The 18016-nt window shown below is 49.7% G+C and overlaps 1 protein-coding gene across 1 annotated transcript; it reads right to left on the bottom strand.

Annotated features, from left to right (window-relative positions):
• Nucleotides 1-2870: 2870 nt before the first annotated feature.
• LOC128730619 (uncharacterized) lies at nucleotides 2871-17888 on the bottom strand. Its single transcript, XM_053823693.1, has 7 exons — nucleotides 17203-17888; nucleotides 9656-9814; nucleotides 4621-4826; nucleotides 4438-4541; nucleotides 3980-4370; nucleotides 3515-3897; nucleotides 2871-3443 (listed from the first exon to the last, which is right to left on the bottom strand). Exons 1-7 carry the CDS (start codon nucleotides 17886-17888, stop codon nucleotides 3192-3194), a joined length of 2181 nt encoding a protein of 726 aa, XP_053679668.1. The 3' UTR covers nucleotides 2871-3191.
• Between the last annotated feature and the right edge of the window lie 128 nt (nucleotides 17889-18016).

An 18016-nucleotide genomic window follows, 5' to 3' on the forward strand; every position in this document is an offset into this window, starting at 1 on the left:
ACGAAAGTGAAACGCAACGCACGAGTTCTTCTGCTGTGGCGTACGCCAAAAGAGAAACTGACCACCGGAGTCCACGAGCGGGTGAAAACTGTCTTCCGTTGTCGCGATGAGTGCGGTGAAAACCTCACACCGTACGGGGATGCTGCCTTTTCTGTCCGTGACGATCGCGTTGTTGGGGTTGCTTTTTTTTATAACAACCGCGACCACACTTATCTAACGGGGTGCTGAGTGGGACAAACGATAGCGCCGGATGCTGGCGAAAGTGGAATTTGACGGTAATTTTTCAAACGACTCCTCGATCGGGGGTGCCGCACTGTTCGCACGGTGTGATAAGCTCCGGAACCGGTATAGGTGCAGGAAGATGTGGCAGTTGCAGTGCAGCACCATTGCACTTATGGTGGCGGAATGGAGACTCGATGGGGCAACGATTTTGGAATTCGTTGATGAAGGACCAATCTCGCGCAGCTGGGAGAGAAGATATTGCCCTGATTTTGTGAGGGGAAAAAGAGCGATAAGTCCTGTTTGTTAAGCCACGGACTCATCGGTGACGCATCGGGTATTTGTATCGGGAAAGTGTAATGCGGGTTGCCTAACAGTTTAATCAGCCAATCATGCTAACGAGATGCCGTCACAAAATGCGTCCACTTAACGGCCAGCATTATGCTCGGTTATCGGCCGGGAATTAGTAGGTCACGCGGGCTTTCAACATCGAGTGCAATGCGCCAGGTGGGTTGGTCTTTGCCAGCATCATGCTAATTATGTTTCTATTTTCCCACCACATAAATACCCTCTATGGCCAAGTATACTAAAAGGAATTCTGAAAATGCAATTTCTTTCCGGAGCAACGACCGTTTGTCGCAGCAGAAACCAACAAAAAAAGCAATGAAAGAAATGTGCGTTTCATAGCTCAAGATACGGTTTTATTAATTTGTATGTCTTTAAGTCCTACATCGTAACGTACCCTCAACAACAGAAAGAAAAATGCGAGAAGTAGCAAGAGAAGAGCAGGTTCTCCTTTACACCAAAAAAAAAGAACAACAAAATCCTTCAGAAACCATCGCGGGGAAATAAAATAACGCATAATGAAAGAGCCACGGTGGCGTACATCATGTAATTGAACCGGAAGGAAAATGGACGATACACCTGCTACACACACACACATGCACACGCACCGCTCTATCGTTTGTCATTCCGTAACTCCCCCCCACCCGGGGGGTGGGTTTTGCTTGGTTCAATTGCTTGTTGTTCGTTATTACTTCTTTGCCGACATTGCTGTTACCTTCGCGCGAAGGGAATCGATCCGGTGCTGGGGGAGCGGAAAAGCTCACCCCTACGTCCATGGGGGGTTGATTGAGTTTTCCACCCCCGCTTCCCTTCGTGGCTTCTTGCTTCGTTCATGTATTTTCACATACATATCACAGACATTTGCTTCAGTTACGATCCTCGCTCTTATCCTTCCTGCAAACGCTTCGCTAAGCGCGATCTCACTCGCCAGAATTAAGTGTCTCCATCCCTTGTGTTGAGCGTGTGGGCCTTGCCCTGGGATTTGGAGCGATACCACGAAACGACCATTCCGACCCAACCGTCGGAACACCGTCAGTGGAACCACGTGGTCCCACGCCTTTCAGAATAATTGTGCGCCAATTGTTGCCGGTCCGTTTATCTCACTCAGACGGTGTTCTTTTGTGAGGTCCTGCTATGGCCGTTTCGTGATACGTAATTGATACGAAGCTCTGCTTCTACGCTACTCCTTACACTGTCTGGGATCGCCACAGGATGCGAGATCCCTCTTACCAGTAGTCTCTAACAGGGTGCAATTCTATTGCAAACACACATACACACACATACATCTAATCACGCCTTGATGAAGGACCTGGTGGATCCTTCGGGTAAGGAAAGCTGTTGTGTTGGCGGATTAACATCCGCCACTATCGCCACTGTCTAGCTGCGCGCGTGTGTTTGTGTGTACGTCTTTCTCACGTGTCCTAGCGAGCTGCGAAGCCTCAATTTCCATTCCTTTTTTTTGGAGGGGGGAAAGCAATCGTCTATGTCTATGGCACAACGGATGACGATTCCCGCCAGGATGTTCCCATCGCTTTGGGTTAACCAAAACAAAAACCAACAATCACGGAAAACTATGCACAACACGTGTTACAAACTGCTACACGTGCTACCGTGGGTAAAATAAAAGTCAAAATCAAACAAATCAACCAACAAGCTCCCGATCGTCCGTTTGCGCTGGCGATCCTGCTGAGCGTGCTCGCATCTCGGGCGTTACAATATTCGGTTTGCTTTTTTGTACGTTTTACTTGTATCAAATCTAATCGATGCGTCACGAAATATTCGCCATCGACGAAAAATGGATCCGAAAATAAAACAGGATAGAGAAAGCAACACTCCGTCTCGTGTCTTCGTTCCCGCGCGCAAAAAGGGCAAACGGAACACGATGCTCTAGGCGGCCTGGGGAGGAAGGTCCTCATCATAATCGGGTAGCAAAAGCGGAACGTGGGTCATATATAAATCGCGAATTTCGGAGGTTCGCGTGCTATGCGGTTGTCCGTCCGAGCGCTAGAGGGTCCAATGTTGTACATGCTACATGCTACAGCTGCGCCTAGGAACGGGAAGGGATGCTGCTAGTTTGGCATCGTCGGTTCCGTAGGTGATCGCCTTCATCGGTTCCCTAGCCTTAAATGCATCTCATCTACGTATGTGAGGGCGATCCTTCGTCAACCACCTACCAGTTCGCTACCGACGTTGGGCTGACGCATTCCAGACCTGCTCTGGAAGTTCGCTACCTTTCACTACTTACTCACTACTGCGTCTTACTCTACATTCATCTGCCAAAAAAAAAAATCTCCCGTCATCTGCTTGCCTGGCCCGTTCCGCACGGGCTTTGTCCGTCGTCCCGTCCGCTATTAAATTAACTATCAAAACTAATCGTCGCCAGAAAGTGTTCAAAATAAATTAAAGTTCAACAACGAAACGACTTCGGCTAATGGTACAAAATCACACATACGCTCACAGCGACGCATTCGCCCAACCCAACCCCCGTAACACACTGATGCGCGCGCGAGGGCGCAGGTTCGCAGGGCGGCCCTTCTTCTGCCGCCGGCAGCATCACACCGCCCCCGCCCTCCGTCTGTCTGTTTCTCTCTCTCCGATGGCGTCCGTTCGTCCTGGCGCCGTCCTTGCTATGTGGCGTCCTCGTGGAAGTACTGCTGATCGAGGTTTTCACTCTCCTCCAGCTCGCCCATCGTGCCACCGCTTCCCTCCGCAGCCGAGGCTGAGTCCTGGATAAGGAGCGAGAGCGTTTCGAGGCTTTTGCGCACCCGGATGATCTGTTCTAGGTTCGAGCTCAGCACGATCTGGGCCTCTTCTTTGCTTTTGCTGTGCAGTCGCTTTTGCCACCGGAGCACATCGAGATAGAAGTCCGTATCGTCGCCCTAAAATCGAACAAACAGCTCGTTAGTGGATGGCCTGAAGTTCAGATCGTTGTCCAAATCACCGTACTCACCAATCGAATGGGTGGCGCAGAAAGTCGAGCCTGAACGGCGTGTATCTCGTAGGCCAGAAAGCAGGACCACAGCGTCAGCAGGACCGCCAATATTAACCCTATGAGTATAATACCAAAATCGGAGGAAAAAAGATGCCGAAGCTTTTGCTTCATCACGGACAGCCTGCTTCGGCGGGGACCGTCGGTGTACATGGTGCGGCCTACGCCTCCATCACCGATCAGTCCGGATGCTAGCGAACTCCCGAGATGGGGGATCGATTTGTCGCCCTTTAGCCCCTCCAGCGCACCGGGCACTTTCAGGATGGCCGGACTTTTCACGATGGCGGGCGATTTGAGCAGCAGTTCCTTTTTAAGTTTCTTTTGCTTCTGCAGCGCGGTGGAATCTGTCGGATGGGAAGAAGAAACGAGAAGATCACATGACGTTAGCTTGAAAGGACATTCCGATTTCGTTCCAAATGTACGTACCGTCGGAGGATTGGTTGGTGCCAGCGCCCTCGGTGGTGTTCAGCTGTTTCTCGTGCGAATCGCCCGAATCCAGCATGTCCGGAAGGTCATTCTTCCCGTGAAACGAGCTCTCGTTACCGTCGTAACAGCTACTGTCCTCATCCAGCGAGCCTTCCGAGCCTTCGGCGTGTAACGTCGCCAACCGGGAGTGCTGAATGCTGGAGAAGGAATCACTATGCGGTGTGGTCGCTCGTTCCCACACGCTGCACATCAGATAGTAGGCTGCTTCACGGCTCAGGAAGCTACCGAACACGTGCCGGTCATCGCGTGTTTTTACACCGACCGCATTCGGGAACATGTAGGCTGTTTTTTCGCGGGATATATCCAACACGGACACGGTCGGGATGAGCAACTAGATGGTGGCAACATAGGTGGCATTAGTACAGGCGTAAAATAAACCAAAAAAAACAGGTCCTTACCTTCGTCACATAGCCGAACACATTCGAGTAGAAGGCGAAGTAGTTCTGCGTGATGTACAGATATCCCTGCAGCAGTATGTCACCAACGAGCGCGCAGGAAAAGTCTGCCAAAGAAAGGAAAAAAAAACCCACATATAATGATCGCAATTTAACGCAGACGCAAGACGTTATAACAGGACTCACAATCTAGCACGATCTCGTCGTCGGGAACCTGGGCGAAGTGTTGGGCAAACTTCTTCTGCTCCCATGACATGCCACCTTCCTTCTTCTTGTGGTGTTTCTCCGGCTTGTCGACGGTGTCACGTGTGCTGCTGAAGGACTTCAGCGGATGAGGACTAGAGCTGCGAATGGTGGACGATCGCGCTGAGGGTGACAGCGATTTGAGCGATCTGCAACGACACCACACCGATGTTGATCATATGAGCACTTATTACAGATACCTTGGACCGGCCACCAACCATCCACGTGCCCTTAACGACCTCCGGAACCGCCTCGGAACGGTGAAGGTCAGGATCAATGAGTAGAGGCGAGTGGTCATTGCAATTGCACATTGCACGACCGGTGAATGCTTTTCCCTATCTCCTGGACACACGCGTAGGAATCGATACAGGGCAATCCACCACACAAACGCATTTATTATGCATCGGTGTGAAAGAAGACACATGGGCACATCATTAAGGTGTCCACCACCCAACGGCGATCGATAACAGCTGTTCTGTGGCCGATGGATTCAAACACGGAAGAAACTCACCCACCGACTAGCGAAGGGTGCAACAGCATCGTCCCAACGGTTGGAGGTGTCGAGATCTGAACCGTACAGCAACAAGATGTACTAATTCAATTTGCATCCCATTTGCATCTGTTTAGTACTTCCACTACGCAGCCCATCATCAGCAGCCGGCGGTTTGGTCCAACGTTTGCGTGTCCAACACCGGTGGAAGGATTTGTGCATGCTCGACGTAATTAGGACTTGTTTTAGTCGTTGTTAACGTGCTATGCGACAATTTACTCCGGTAGTCAAGCAATTTGCCAAATGAATTCTCTAAATGAACGAACGCTAGCTAGGCGTAATGAATTTATTTAGCATATTTTATCACCCATTTTTATTCGGCTGCCCAAAAAGGTTTAATTCATCGTGCACTTAACGTGTGCTTCTCGTTCAATCAGTATCGCACCGATAAGAAGAAACTATCAGCTTGATTTTTTATCATTTGTGATATTAGCGAGCTAGCTGAGGTGAGGTCAATGTTACATTTTTGCGTTGGCTTAACGCGGTGTTGGAATGTAGTTATCTATTCTTCATGCTGTAAAAATGTTTATCCTTATTTCAGATCGTTAAAAAAATGGAAATGTTACATCACCACGAACTGCGCCCTCATAATTATAATGACATAACCGCTGGATTAATTTTCTTTACATCATTGCGAGAAAAGCAACGTAGTTGAGCGTATGAGCACTTATAAACCATCATTACCACCCCCAGGTGTTCGCATGATAGCGAATGAGTAAAACCAGCAAGCAATAGCCACGTTATCACTCGCACACGTGGTCGATGGGCAGCCTAATCCGACCATTAGCGCAAGAGCAACGAAACGAATCAAACTTTAAATGCTCCAAACCGCGTGATATTACAGGGGTTTTTCATTTTGTGAACTCCCGCATGCGAACGTGCTTCTTTTCCGGTCGCATTAATCGCGATAAGAGCATGTAAACGCCTCACTAGAGGCATACTCTAGTTTCAGGGATAACACACTCCCCACACCAATGGCGGTACGTGACAATCCTGACCCGAAACCGCGGCCGTGCAAAAGGCAAACACACCTTCTTTTCTTTCCACCTCATTCACGGCACATGATTGATTGTTTCCATCACTCACGTCACTATTGTTTCGCTCTCTTCCGACACCCCGAACCGGCATGTTTCACGGGAAACTCGAGGGGGTTGCAGTAATCGCTAATCGTTAATTAAGGGATTGTTTTTGCGCGTGTATTGTTCATCACATTCGTGCCCGGAATAGCTACGTAATGGTGCGCGTGTTTCGCTCTCGGTGGCCAAAAGAGCAAAGTTTAATTTCGACGAGCGATGGATATGAGTGTTTTTTTGCACCATTTCAGAGAACTGTTGGGGATTTGAGCAGCGAACTTCACTAGACACACCACGGGGGTGGTTATGAAACAATGATTTTGTGGAGCATTTTTTCTACATCTCACTCTCGCAAACGGTAATTGAAATTCGTAATGTAATCCTCCCGCCCCAGTTAGACTCCAACCACCCTGTTTTCCACCCAAGACCCGAAGCGGTGATCTAGGGACAACGTGGAACGTAGAAACCTACCGGTAGAGGGTGCTGTGCTTCCGTAATCGGACTCCAGCCTCCTCCGGATCGACGGCAGTCGTGATGTTCGGTGTTGAATAGGCCGGTGTAAGAGGCATGTTGTGGCTTTGGCTCTAGCCAATCTAATCACGGTTATTTAGGGATCCAATTTTCCCTCCCACTGAGGACGTTTCTTCAGCACCACTGCTCCGAGCCACTTGCATTCACTGCGAAACTCTCGACGATATCACAGAGCACATAAAACGATCGCGAACTGCAACTAGCAGCCACGATCGGAACAATTAACAATGGACGGGAGCTCGGGTGCGGTTTTCCATCAAACAAAGCTGAGCGGCTGTCCCGGTGCAAGTGCAACAACACCGACAGCTAAGGCAAGGCAAGTCTCGTCACTTTTCCTTCGCTTCGATGCTGGAAATGTCAATTTCTAGCGGCCGGAGCACTTTCATAATACGCACAAACGTTGCCGCGGGCTTTCAATCAACACAAGTCACCAACAAGGCCGTCTCGTAACGAGAGCACTAGCAACATCAACAAACATGGACACAACGATGCCCGGCTAGAGCGAACCAGGGCGACAGTCTGCTATCTCGTTTTGGCACTCTGCCACCGAGATACAAATCGACTGACGGCTTGCAGCTGCAGTTCGTAATGCACTTGGAGTTGTGTGTTTTTCTTTTATGCTGCGTGTGTCTACTGTCACTGAAACTCCAATCTTAAATTAACTAACAGACACAAAAAATCACACACCACATCGGCGTTCGACTGTTGTCTCGAAAAGGGAACTGATAACCACGCGCGCAAGGTAAGATAAAACTAGCGAAACGTTTGGCCCAAACTAGGAGGTGCTCGTAGGCCGATTTCACGTTGGCAACAGCCCAGAACGAGTCTGCCACATTATTGAGTCACCCGGTACGCAACTTCGGTGTAAATTAAGGCCGCCGGGAGGGCAATCGTCGATTTGCACTCGCAACCGCTTTCGATAGCACAAAAAACGCTCGCGAACACGAACACACGCCGTAAATAGACAAGGTTTCGGGTTCCTTTTATCTATTACAATTAACACACAACACGTTTCCCGCTGGGGCAGCAAACGCGGGATACAAACAGGTGCTTGGGATCGAAAACAATCGCGATCCTTTCACGTGAAAGTGACAGTTCGCACTGTTTATAAACAATACCGATCACTATTTCCGAGCGTGCGAACGATCGTACACCCCACCGATGACGTAGTTTGGGACCGACTGTAAATATCCGCCGTCCATCGGATCGTAGCGCTGCTTGATCACAAGACTGGCTGCCTGCATCACAATGCCACCGGGGGGAGATGAATGCCAAGAAAAGTAAAAAACACGAAAGAATCTCTTAACGAACCGGTCTGTCACAAATGACGTTGACAAAGGACGCCCGAATCAATCGAGCACTACCAAACGACGCTAGTGCCACTTGAGAACTGACCGGTCATCTTCCAACGGGAACCGCTAACGGGTGACGAGAATCCACTAAGAAAGTTCGATTCCTATCGCGTCCCTCGCAGCATGAGGGGTCTCGCCAGCGGTACGCATCTCTCCGGGCCGGGTGATAAGGATTATCTTATCAATGGGAGATGCCTTTATCGCACGCGGGTTGATGGTGCCCGCGACGGGGTATGCTCATCCGAACGGACCCTTCCTAAAGCGTTCGGGCTACGTTTAGTACGGTTAACCCATGCTCAACGTCCTGAACATTTCTCCGACCCTGAACCATCAATAACGGACCAACAGATAAGGGGTAATAAAAAACAAAATTGCACCGGAAAAACAAGCATGCCCTTTTTGGTTTTTCGCGTAACCGATGCCAATGTTACGATCACTCCTCCTTCGGGCAGGTTTTTTGCAAACTCATGTTCCCAAATTCGTACCCAGCGCGAGCGGAAGTACGTTTGCTACACCCCAAAAGGGACCAACCCTTCTTCCAGATAAGCCCCTGCCAGGTGCCGAAAGTGGACTTATCGGTTTAATCGTGGAGCAAAATTTGCTGCGTGGTCGTAGATCGGTGGGATGCACACAAAAATATAGGTATAAATTCGATCAAGGCCAGGGTTTAGGGTGTCAGAGATGATGAGGCGTTTCTAGGTGCGTTTCAAAAAGGTGACCAACATTCCCTAGCCAGCGCATGCTTTGGTCTCGTGCCTGAGAAGGATAATAACGCACAAAAAAACAACCGATAAGCCACCGGGATCTCGCTCACGTGGTCGTGGAAAAAGCTTCCCTCAGCCTTATGCCGGATTTAGCAATTTAGTCTTCCGATGTTGGCTCACGCGAGAACGCGGTGTAATTCCCTGGAGCTGGTTTATGGTGACGAAGCGCCACAACAGGTGTGGCTGGTGTAACACCTGGTCAGTTAAAAGCGCATGGTTTGTCCAGGTAAGCGATAAGAAAATGCTCAACGGAACGATAATGGCCATCCTCCTCCCTAGAGTGTTCTCATCACGCGCGTATTCATTGACGCCGATGGCCACTTGTCCGCCATGGATACTACGGCTGCTATTGATGCAAAATACCACATTCTTTGGTTCCAGATTAACAGCTCAAGAATGAGATTTAACACATTAGGTATCTAAACCATCTGAATCAACTTAATTCAAGATGGATTCGCAATGCGATCGAATCACTGTTCGTAGGTATAACATCATACATCCACCAAATCGAGTGATTCACGCATTTCGCACATACAATAGATAAGATTTCTGCTAACCTTCAATGTGTCCCAAAATAGTACTGTTCTGAATCATCATCCTCAGCTGTTGATAGGGGATGATTTGTTCCAGATTGGTAAAAAAAGTAGCTTCTAATGTGGCTAATTGATCATCCAAACAAATCTAGCTAACAGACATTAGTCTACTTACTTGGGTTCGCTCTTGGCCGTCGAATGACTAGGGCTGCGTGAGAGTACATTTAGGTGGGTCGCACCCTCCGGCTGTCCGGGGGTATCCACGCTACTGAGGGGTTCTATCGTGGAGGACAGCGGTAATGGCCGGGTTCCTAGTCCAACGCTGTTGGTGGATCTGCAAACAAAGAATATAGGAAAGGGACAAAGTTCTGTTAAATTTGGGTCGTACAAATAGAGCACCATGTTGGATTTAATCTGTGAGACATAGTAAAACACACACACAGCGTAAAAGAAGTAAAAGCATTATGCAAGGATGTACACGATATAAGAGTTTTGTGTAACCGCGCGTTGGAGTTGTGGTTACTTATATTTACTATGAGGAAACCGACCATTCTAAGCCTTCCGGAACATCGGCTTTCAGCTTGCATCCATAACGTATGCCATAAGGGGTCAAGAAACAACCTAGACCGACTTTTGGCCGCACAGTTCACGCTAATGAACCGTCCAGTCGCTTCAGAGTGGACTGGCGAATTCTCCGAAGGGTGAAATGTAGGAAGAGAATCAATATACAGCCAAACGCGAATATTACGCACCATAGAGTTGGTACGTATTGTACATAAAAATAGCGCTATGCACGAGGTATTACAGACTGCATAGAAGGCGAGCGCAGTGTAATGGGATTATCGATGTTCTCTGTACGAGCTGGCCCGGGGCTTTGTTCACGTGTGTTTTGGTAAAAGTAGAACATGCCGGCGCACAGTGGGACATCCCGGGAAAAACCTCTCCAATAAATGAGTATTCCCCATAAATATACAACGATGTATAACAAAGCTGATAGAAAGTTCTAAAGACTAAAACGGTCAAATATTATTTGATGTACAAAAACTTCAGATTGGAGAGTTTTGCACATTTGAAGCTCCACCAGGTGAACGCACGATAATAGCTTTAACACTACGCAATCATCGCCGGGCATTTGACCTAAGGGCTTCAACGTTCATCTCACGATGCCGCGAAGTGTTCCCGTGGGCTAGTTTGGCTATTTTCGCAACGCTTCAGGATTTGGCCACGCGGCAACCGTCACGTTTCGTAAAACGCACTTCGCTTTGGTTCGCATAAACGGCGCATTACATGACAGTTGAGGCGGAATAGTGTCAAACGGCTGCCGGGTTGCTAGGATGCGGTAAGCAGAAATGTTTATATATAACTAATGATATTTATGGCTACTACACAAATCTGATCCTCCACGATAGCGATTCTATCGCGAAAATCACAGGTCGGTTGTGGTGCGTGGAGCATGCAACCCGGCTGGTGTGTTTGAAAAGGTCGAACGGGCTGCTATTTTTACTCCTCCTGCTTCGAGTTACAGGCTTAAGGCCCCGGTGCCAAGAAAAGGTCCGGCTGGTGTGCGAAAACACAGCGCATCGTTTCGGTCAGAATTGGAATCCGTGACGGGGAAAAAAAAGCTACAAAAAACACAGGGACCTCCCGTCGGGCGTACCTGGACTTGCGGAGCATAATTCGGCGGGCCTTGTGCAGCCGTTTAACGGCCGGTGACGAGGACGAAGCCGCCGATGACGTGGAGGATGGTCCGGACGAGCCGGGCTTGCTGTTTCCACCGCGTACCATCGAAGACGAGCTGCTACTGCTGCCGTGGTTCATGCTTGCGATTCCCTGTACGAAGCACAACATGATCCCGGCAGAGGTCCTTCACTTTCCGGCCACGTGGCACAGTGTGGGTGGGTGGGTGGAGCGACCAATATGGGGTTTTTTTGTTGGACGTGTTTTTTCCGAGTTTCCTTTGCTCGTTTGCTTTTCGCTCAACTTTACGAGCGCACACATACACATTACACTAGGCGTTCGAGTTCACCCTGTTTGAACACCTCCTGAGAAACACCACTAGGTTTCTTATTCCACAAGCGAAAAAACAAAAAGAAAACGCCAACCTACAACTACGGACGATAAGCGAGAAACTACCCGTCACACTAACGATCGATCATCCGGTTCCGGCACGTCCTTTCAGCTAACCATAGAAGGTGGTGTGCTGAATGTTTACGACCGTCGACTGGCCACCCTAAATGTCCCACACCCCACACGGTAGGCACACAAACGGATCGCCGACAACGACACGCCACGCGCTACTTGTTGATGTTCGCCATTCCCACTGACAGCTGTGTCAATGGCAAATGGCGCCCGGTCCCACCAGGAGCGTCAGGTTTGGGGCGGCTCAACTCCTGGCTCCTGTCGCCTTCTGGAGCAATCCTGCGCGTCCTAGCGCAAACCGCCCGCGACCGCGAGAAAGGGGTTATGAATTATGAAACGATTTGCTTGAATAATTAAACACCGTACCACGGGTGGTAGCGTGGATCCATTTCCCAAAACATCGGCTACCGTCTGCCGACGTTACTAAATCAAATTCGTGAAAAGCACGCGGTGGTATCACGAATTCTGACACACCCTCGCATCACAAACGTCCACCATTGTCGCCATTGCCCCACACACCAGCCAATGACAGCCGTGCGGCGGGAGCGGTAAACACAAAAAGATGGTAAAAAAAACGAAACGGTACATCCCATCGGATTTGCGTAGTGATGATGGCGGCTCACAATAGCGCCAGGTGTCAAGGGTGTTTTATGATGGCCTCGCGACAGAAACCCCTCTGTTTGGGGGAGGATGTTTGCCGCCACCGTCTGTAGGGTGCGTGTGTGTGTGTGCTGATAGAACAAGCGCAATTTCGTCTCTTATCAGTTGTGTACGCGGCAGTAGCAGTGCGGTTTTGGAATGCATCCACAAGAAGGCCGTCTTAAAATGAGAAACAGAGATAGAGGCATTCGCGCGAGCCGGTTGGGTGGATAATTAATTAGCAATATATGGGTTATCTGCTCATTAGAGTGAGCTGCAGCAGTACCAGGTCCTCGCTCTGCTAGAGGCCTGTAATTAAGCTCATTTGTGCCTGAGGGCGAATGGATTTTATTCCCTGATTTCGTTCGTTGAATTCAACGACGAACGCAATATGCGGCTTGTAGCAACCAAAAATCGCCCTTTTTTCGGCTTTTTTTTGGGATACACGACGAAACGCGCAAAGCCCTATCGACGGGACAAAGCCCTATAAATTCCGCGTCCAAAATGTACACCAAAGTACACCATAATTGTAGTGCCATGGTAGTAGTCTGCCAGCCGGCTGGGTGTCCGATGAAATCCACACCATGAAGAGGCTCTTTCGACGCACCGGCGGCATCGATCTCGAGCTGTGAGCTACAATCTTGGAACAATGGCGACGACCGGCAAGAGGTCACCCACCAGAGGCCCTTTGCGAGGTTGATCCTTGCCCACAGTTACTGGTGCCGGCAGCGATAACCTCCTTCTCGAGCGATTTTGCGTCAAACCGGCGTCTATCGTTTTTCCGTGGCGAATTCTTTTTTCTTTCTTTTTGCTCTTTGCACTTGCTTGCTCGCTTTCGCGTTCGGTTTTGCTGGCTTGCTCGGTGGTAATCGCCGCCATACTGGCGTCCGTCCGTGGCGACCAGAAAAAGAAAGGGGGAGATTCAACCGACCGTTTGTAACGCACGGAAAACCGATACGCAAAGCGATGGGTGGTGCTTCCGGTGGGCACACGCGTTATGAAATCGATGCACCGATGCATCGTCGGAAAAATGGAGAAAAAAACACCAAATCCACCATGTCGCGTTTCCTGGTCTGTCTGATCGGTTAAACGTGCTGCTTGTAGTGGCGTTTCAAAACACAATTCCACCAACCGGATATAAACCCCTCCACGAAGGTCGAAGGCTGCAATTGCACGCGCACGCTGTTCGATTTGATGGTTGCCGAATAAAATAAAACAAACCCCACGTTCGATTGCTTATGAGTCCCTCCTCGATAGGGCGCGGATTGCACAACCTTTTGTTTCCCAAACGGGGGGTTTTTCACTGCCACGAATTTGCATTCCACATTTCGCATTGATTGTGTGTTCCCAGCACATCGTTCCATCCCTCACCATACCGGGGGTGGCTTTTTTCCCACCACACCTGAGAAATCTCACCGGGAAATCGCTTGCCACACGCGTTACACTTGTTTCGCGATCATTGATCACGGAGCAGCGAATTCGAAACGCAACACAACGTAACAGGTTTCACCGAATTCGAGCGGGAAAGCAGCTGAGTCCCGAAAGTGATTGACCGCGACCAACCACAGGACCTTGCGACATTGAAACACGGCTCGACCGGAACCGGTTCCAACCAAGGGCTCGTGCTGGCGTAATCGCGCGCGCAAAAAAAAAAAACCGGAAAGCGAAACCCACCACGACGCCAGGCCAGCTGAACGGTACACTGAACAATGGGGAAGCTCCGATCTCTGGCCAGTCGACGACTGGTAGTAGTTTGGCGTTTGCGCCCCCGGCCAACCTCTGTCGTGTGCTGGTGTTGGTGTGTACCGGCAGTCCGTTGTGGTAGTAGCGCGACTGGACGTGACGGACGGACACACGCCGTTCTGACCCGGACTGTCCGTTTAGCCGGGTGTTTTTCTCTCGCTGGCCTTTACGAGGCGCTTTCCCACGCGGTGTGTTCTTTCATCTCGCACTCACACTTTCTCCCTTTACGATAGCGAGGGCTCTACACGCTTGTGTGTGGTTTTTTTTGCTGCCGCCTGGTTTCAGGGATAATGGGCGAATTTTCACCTAATTTTTTTTACAATCACTCTAGCGTGCGTGAACCGTATTCGCGAAAGGTAAATAAACGGCTGGATCCCGTGGGAACGAGCGTACGCACACATGGGCACGTCGTTCGCAGATCGCAATGGCAGCGGCCACAGGGTGGCTCAGTGTTTTGCGATGTCGATCGTGCGCGATCGACGGTATGTAAATGTGGAACATATCAAACTGCTGTTAATAGGGCGGTTTGTTTACCGATTTTTACTGCCCTGGCGCTACGAATAGAACAGTAAATTACGAGCGCAATATTGGCGCCTGGTAGTTGGGTGTAATTAATTTAGCATTTCACACCTTACAACCGTACATTTCGTTTTCAAACAACCTGCGAAACAAACGGGCTAACGGGGAATAACACCACGGCACGTCCGGAAGCGGAAAAGCGGTACGTTCGCGCGTTCTCGCGAGCCACGTTGGCGAATTGGAAAAGCGAAGCGGGAAAGCCAATCAAATTCGCCATTGCCATCAATTGCCATTGCCCCGTGTGGCGCACAAATTCGGAACGTCGGAATCCCGCAACATTCCGCAACATTCGACCGGAACGGAACCGAAATGACGGTGAAGGTGATGACCACATGGCGCACGGTACAGTGACCGTGGTTTTAGCTCGATCATCAGCTGCGATCGCGCTTTTCGCGCACACTCCTTCACCTGACCCCATTTCGGTCCGGCCTGCTTCAGTGTGTGTGCTTAATGCTAATTTTTCTTTACCGCATTTTCGGTGTTCCGCATTTCGGGGCCTCCGGAAAGACAAACGGGGGCTATTTTGCAGCTGATTAAAACAGAAACTTTGCAAAAACTAGCATACCCTCGCGGTCAACCGGGCGATAAACGCGTTGGAAACATGTACGAAAACGAGCGAAGCGTGCGCCCCGTACTTTATCTCTTCATTTGTCGCTCTTCCTTAATGCGCCTTTTTCGTTGCATAAGCCGGGCTCGATACGGCCACGTGTATTATGTCGCTAGTGCCATAAAAAGTCCGTTATTAAACCGGCTCAAAGCAGCGAAACGATTTTTTTTGTTTGGTTGTTGCTCCGGTAAACGCCGTTATCGTCCACCGGTGACGGAAGACGGAACATAGTGCGGAAGCGAACGCGGTTGGCCGGAACAATTGCACTCGTAATACATACGTCGGTGTGTTCCTTAATCACGTAATTGTACCCTTGGTGGTGGGATTGGTTTGCGCAAATGAGAGAAACCCACGAATCCACCACAATTTAGGAGCTCCTTTAGCAACGCAAGTGCGCTGATAGTAGAAAAGAAAAAAGAAGGGCTTAAAAGTATCGATCCCTTGACAGCATGTTGTTGTTCACTTACAAACTGTCAGCGGCGTTACAACGACGACACTCGGTTGCCTTCGCTCACAAAAGGTCACCTCCAATCACCAAAAACCACCTCCAACACACCCACACTCGCATTTGAAGTGGAAACTGAAGGCTGCCAACGAACACCCTCCTGTGTGTCCTGAGCGCTGGATGTAAAAATGCCAGCCCCAGGAAACCGGACGTCAACTAAAAAATACATTTCATAAACCGAGTGGGCGTCGTGGTTAAACCAGAACCCGTAGCAAAACTACGGTGGCAAGTCCCAGTCCCGGTGAGAAGGTGAAATAAAACCGACAAAACATCAATCGACGCTACCGAACCGAATGGACGGCCTTGACCTGAAAATGTGCCAGGGAGAATATATATATTTTTTCTTTTCGATTATTCTTTGCCCGGCGAAGGTGTGGTTCACTGCTCTGCCTCGTAACCCACTCCGTTAATCCATTAGAGGTCTATTTTTGTGGCCAACTCGTTCGGTTCACATGCTATGACCCCTATTTTAGCCGTGCCCTGCCTTCATTTACATATCGCTTTTCTCCCGTGCTTGACAGTTTTACATACTAATTAACGGTCAGTTTGCATTTCGTTACTGGGCCTAATTAAAATAAGCATGTGTACGCGCGCGCGTGTGTGTGTGTTTTATAATTAAGTTCAACTTTAGCAGCTTTACGAGATAAAAACTTATCGTACGCACCGCAGAAGAGGAGAAAAGAAAAACTATATCAAAACGGAACTATCTATAAGTTTCTAAGAGAAAAATATACCATGCAGCAGGCAACAACTGATAGCTCGTATACTAAGAAGAGAAACTGATACTAAGTATACACAATCGTACGAGTACTTGCATAATGGTGCGATAAAATTTCAGGACGAGTGCTCATGAACGAATGGGGATTGAATAAGTACAGCTTTCTCGGGCCCGGTGCGGATGTGATTTAAAAAAGCCTTCTTCATTCCACTTCCCACTCCCACAACAAACATCCTCGAAGGACGCCGGGGTCGACCCTGACGATCGGCCACGCGCCACATTACGGCGCAAGATTGATGACGCTAAGATGTTCAAGATCTAGAGGTAAAGGTCAGCACGATAGAGATATCTCGCTCGCTGGCAAATAAAATCGCAACAGAACACTGGGCGGCACGATAACGACGTGACAGGCAAAGCGGATGCAGCAGTAGTTGCAAATGGTGATAGCACACCAACCAACTGCTGCCAGTGGGCGTTAAAGATGGGAAAAGCCACTGGCAGGATTGAAATTTGTTTGCCGTTGCTATCGTGGGTTCTCCGGAATAAACAAACCACCTAGGCAAGTTGGCGTAATGAACACTAAATAGTTAAGTACGATCGTAGCCCTCGCCTCCTCGGAGCACGAGTTACTCGTACATGATAAGAACTTATGCAATGTGTCCCCGACATAACCACCTCAATTTGTAAACCTCCTTCTCCGATCACTCGGAGAACGCTCAGTACGTAAGTCACAGAAGCACCGCAATGGGATATGGAGAAGCGTTTACAGAAAGAAAGCATACTAGCACTCACTTGGGTTGCCCGGACGTCGTCGTCGTCATCATTTTGGAGTTCGCCTTTCCCGTGAGTCGGTAGCTCGTAAAGTCCGAGTGTACCCGCCGATGACATCCTGTGGGAACACGCAGCTCCAGAGCACGCGTACCAGCGTCCAGATCCTCGTTGAAGATGTCTCCGGTGCTGTGGCGTTTGGTGGGTACTTGCTCCGGTAGAAACGCATCCAGTAAGGGCCGTTTGGTGGATCGCAACTTGGCCATATCCTCGTCTAGCTCATGCACCACATCACTATCACTGGTGCAGGATCGTTCCGCGAGTTTGGGCCGTGTTCGCTTCAGCAAATAGCTCAAACTCTGGCGAAACGAGTTGCCACGCTTAAACGGAGGTGCCGTAGTCACCACGGATGCACCCGGGACCAGTAGTACCATGGTGGAGGACTCGGCACCGGAACTACCACCCGTCAACGCTTCATCTGGTGTAGCGGCATGGCGCTGTATCACGATCTCTTCCGATTCACCGTGCCGATCCTCCTCGGAGTCCATCTCGATAAGTCCGTTCGTTCCAGGAGGCAAAACCTTCGCCTTGGAACTCTTGCCGATGCGTAACCGACGCGCGAATTGCGTCAGGAACTTCGAGCTCTTCTTCTGGCCGTCGTAGTACGACGGCTCGCTCGACACCGACACCATTGCCGCTGCGGCCGGCATTGGATCGATACAGTTTTGCGAGGTTTTTTTCACGGAAAATTCACGACCCCGCTCGGTGGCTCACTTGACGATGCGTGCGTTAGTTCAGTAGTGCACCTGCAGCTTCACCATTTCTTTGGATCTGTTCG

The sequence above is a fragment of the Anopheles nili genome, chromosome 2 (genome assembly GCF_943737925.1).
Source record: "Anopheles nili chromosome 2, idAnoNiliSN_F5_01, whole genome shotgun sequence".
NCBI lineage: Eukaryota > Metazoa > Arthropoda > Insecta > Diptera > Culicidae > Anopheles > Anopheles nili.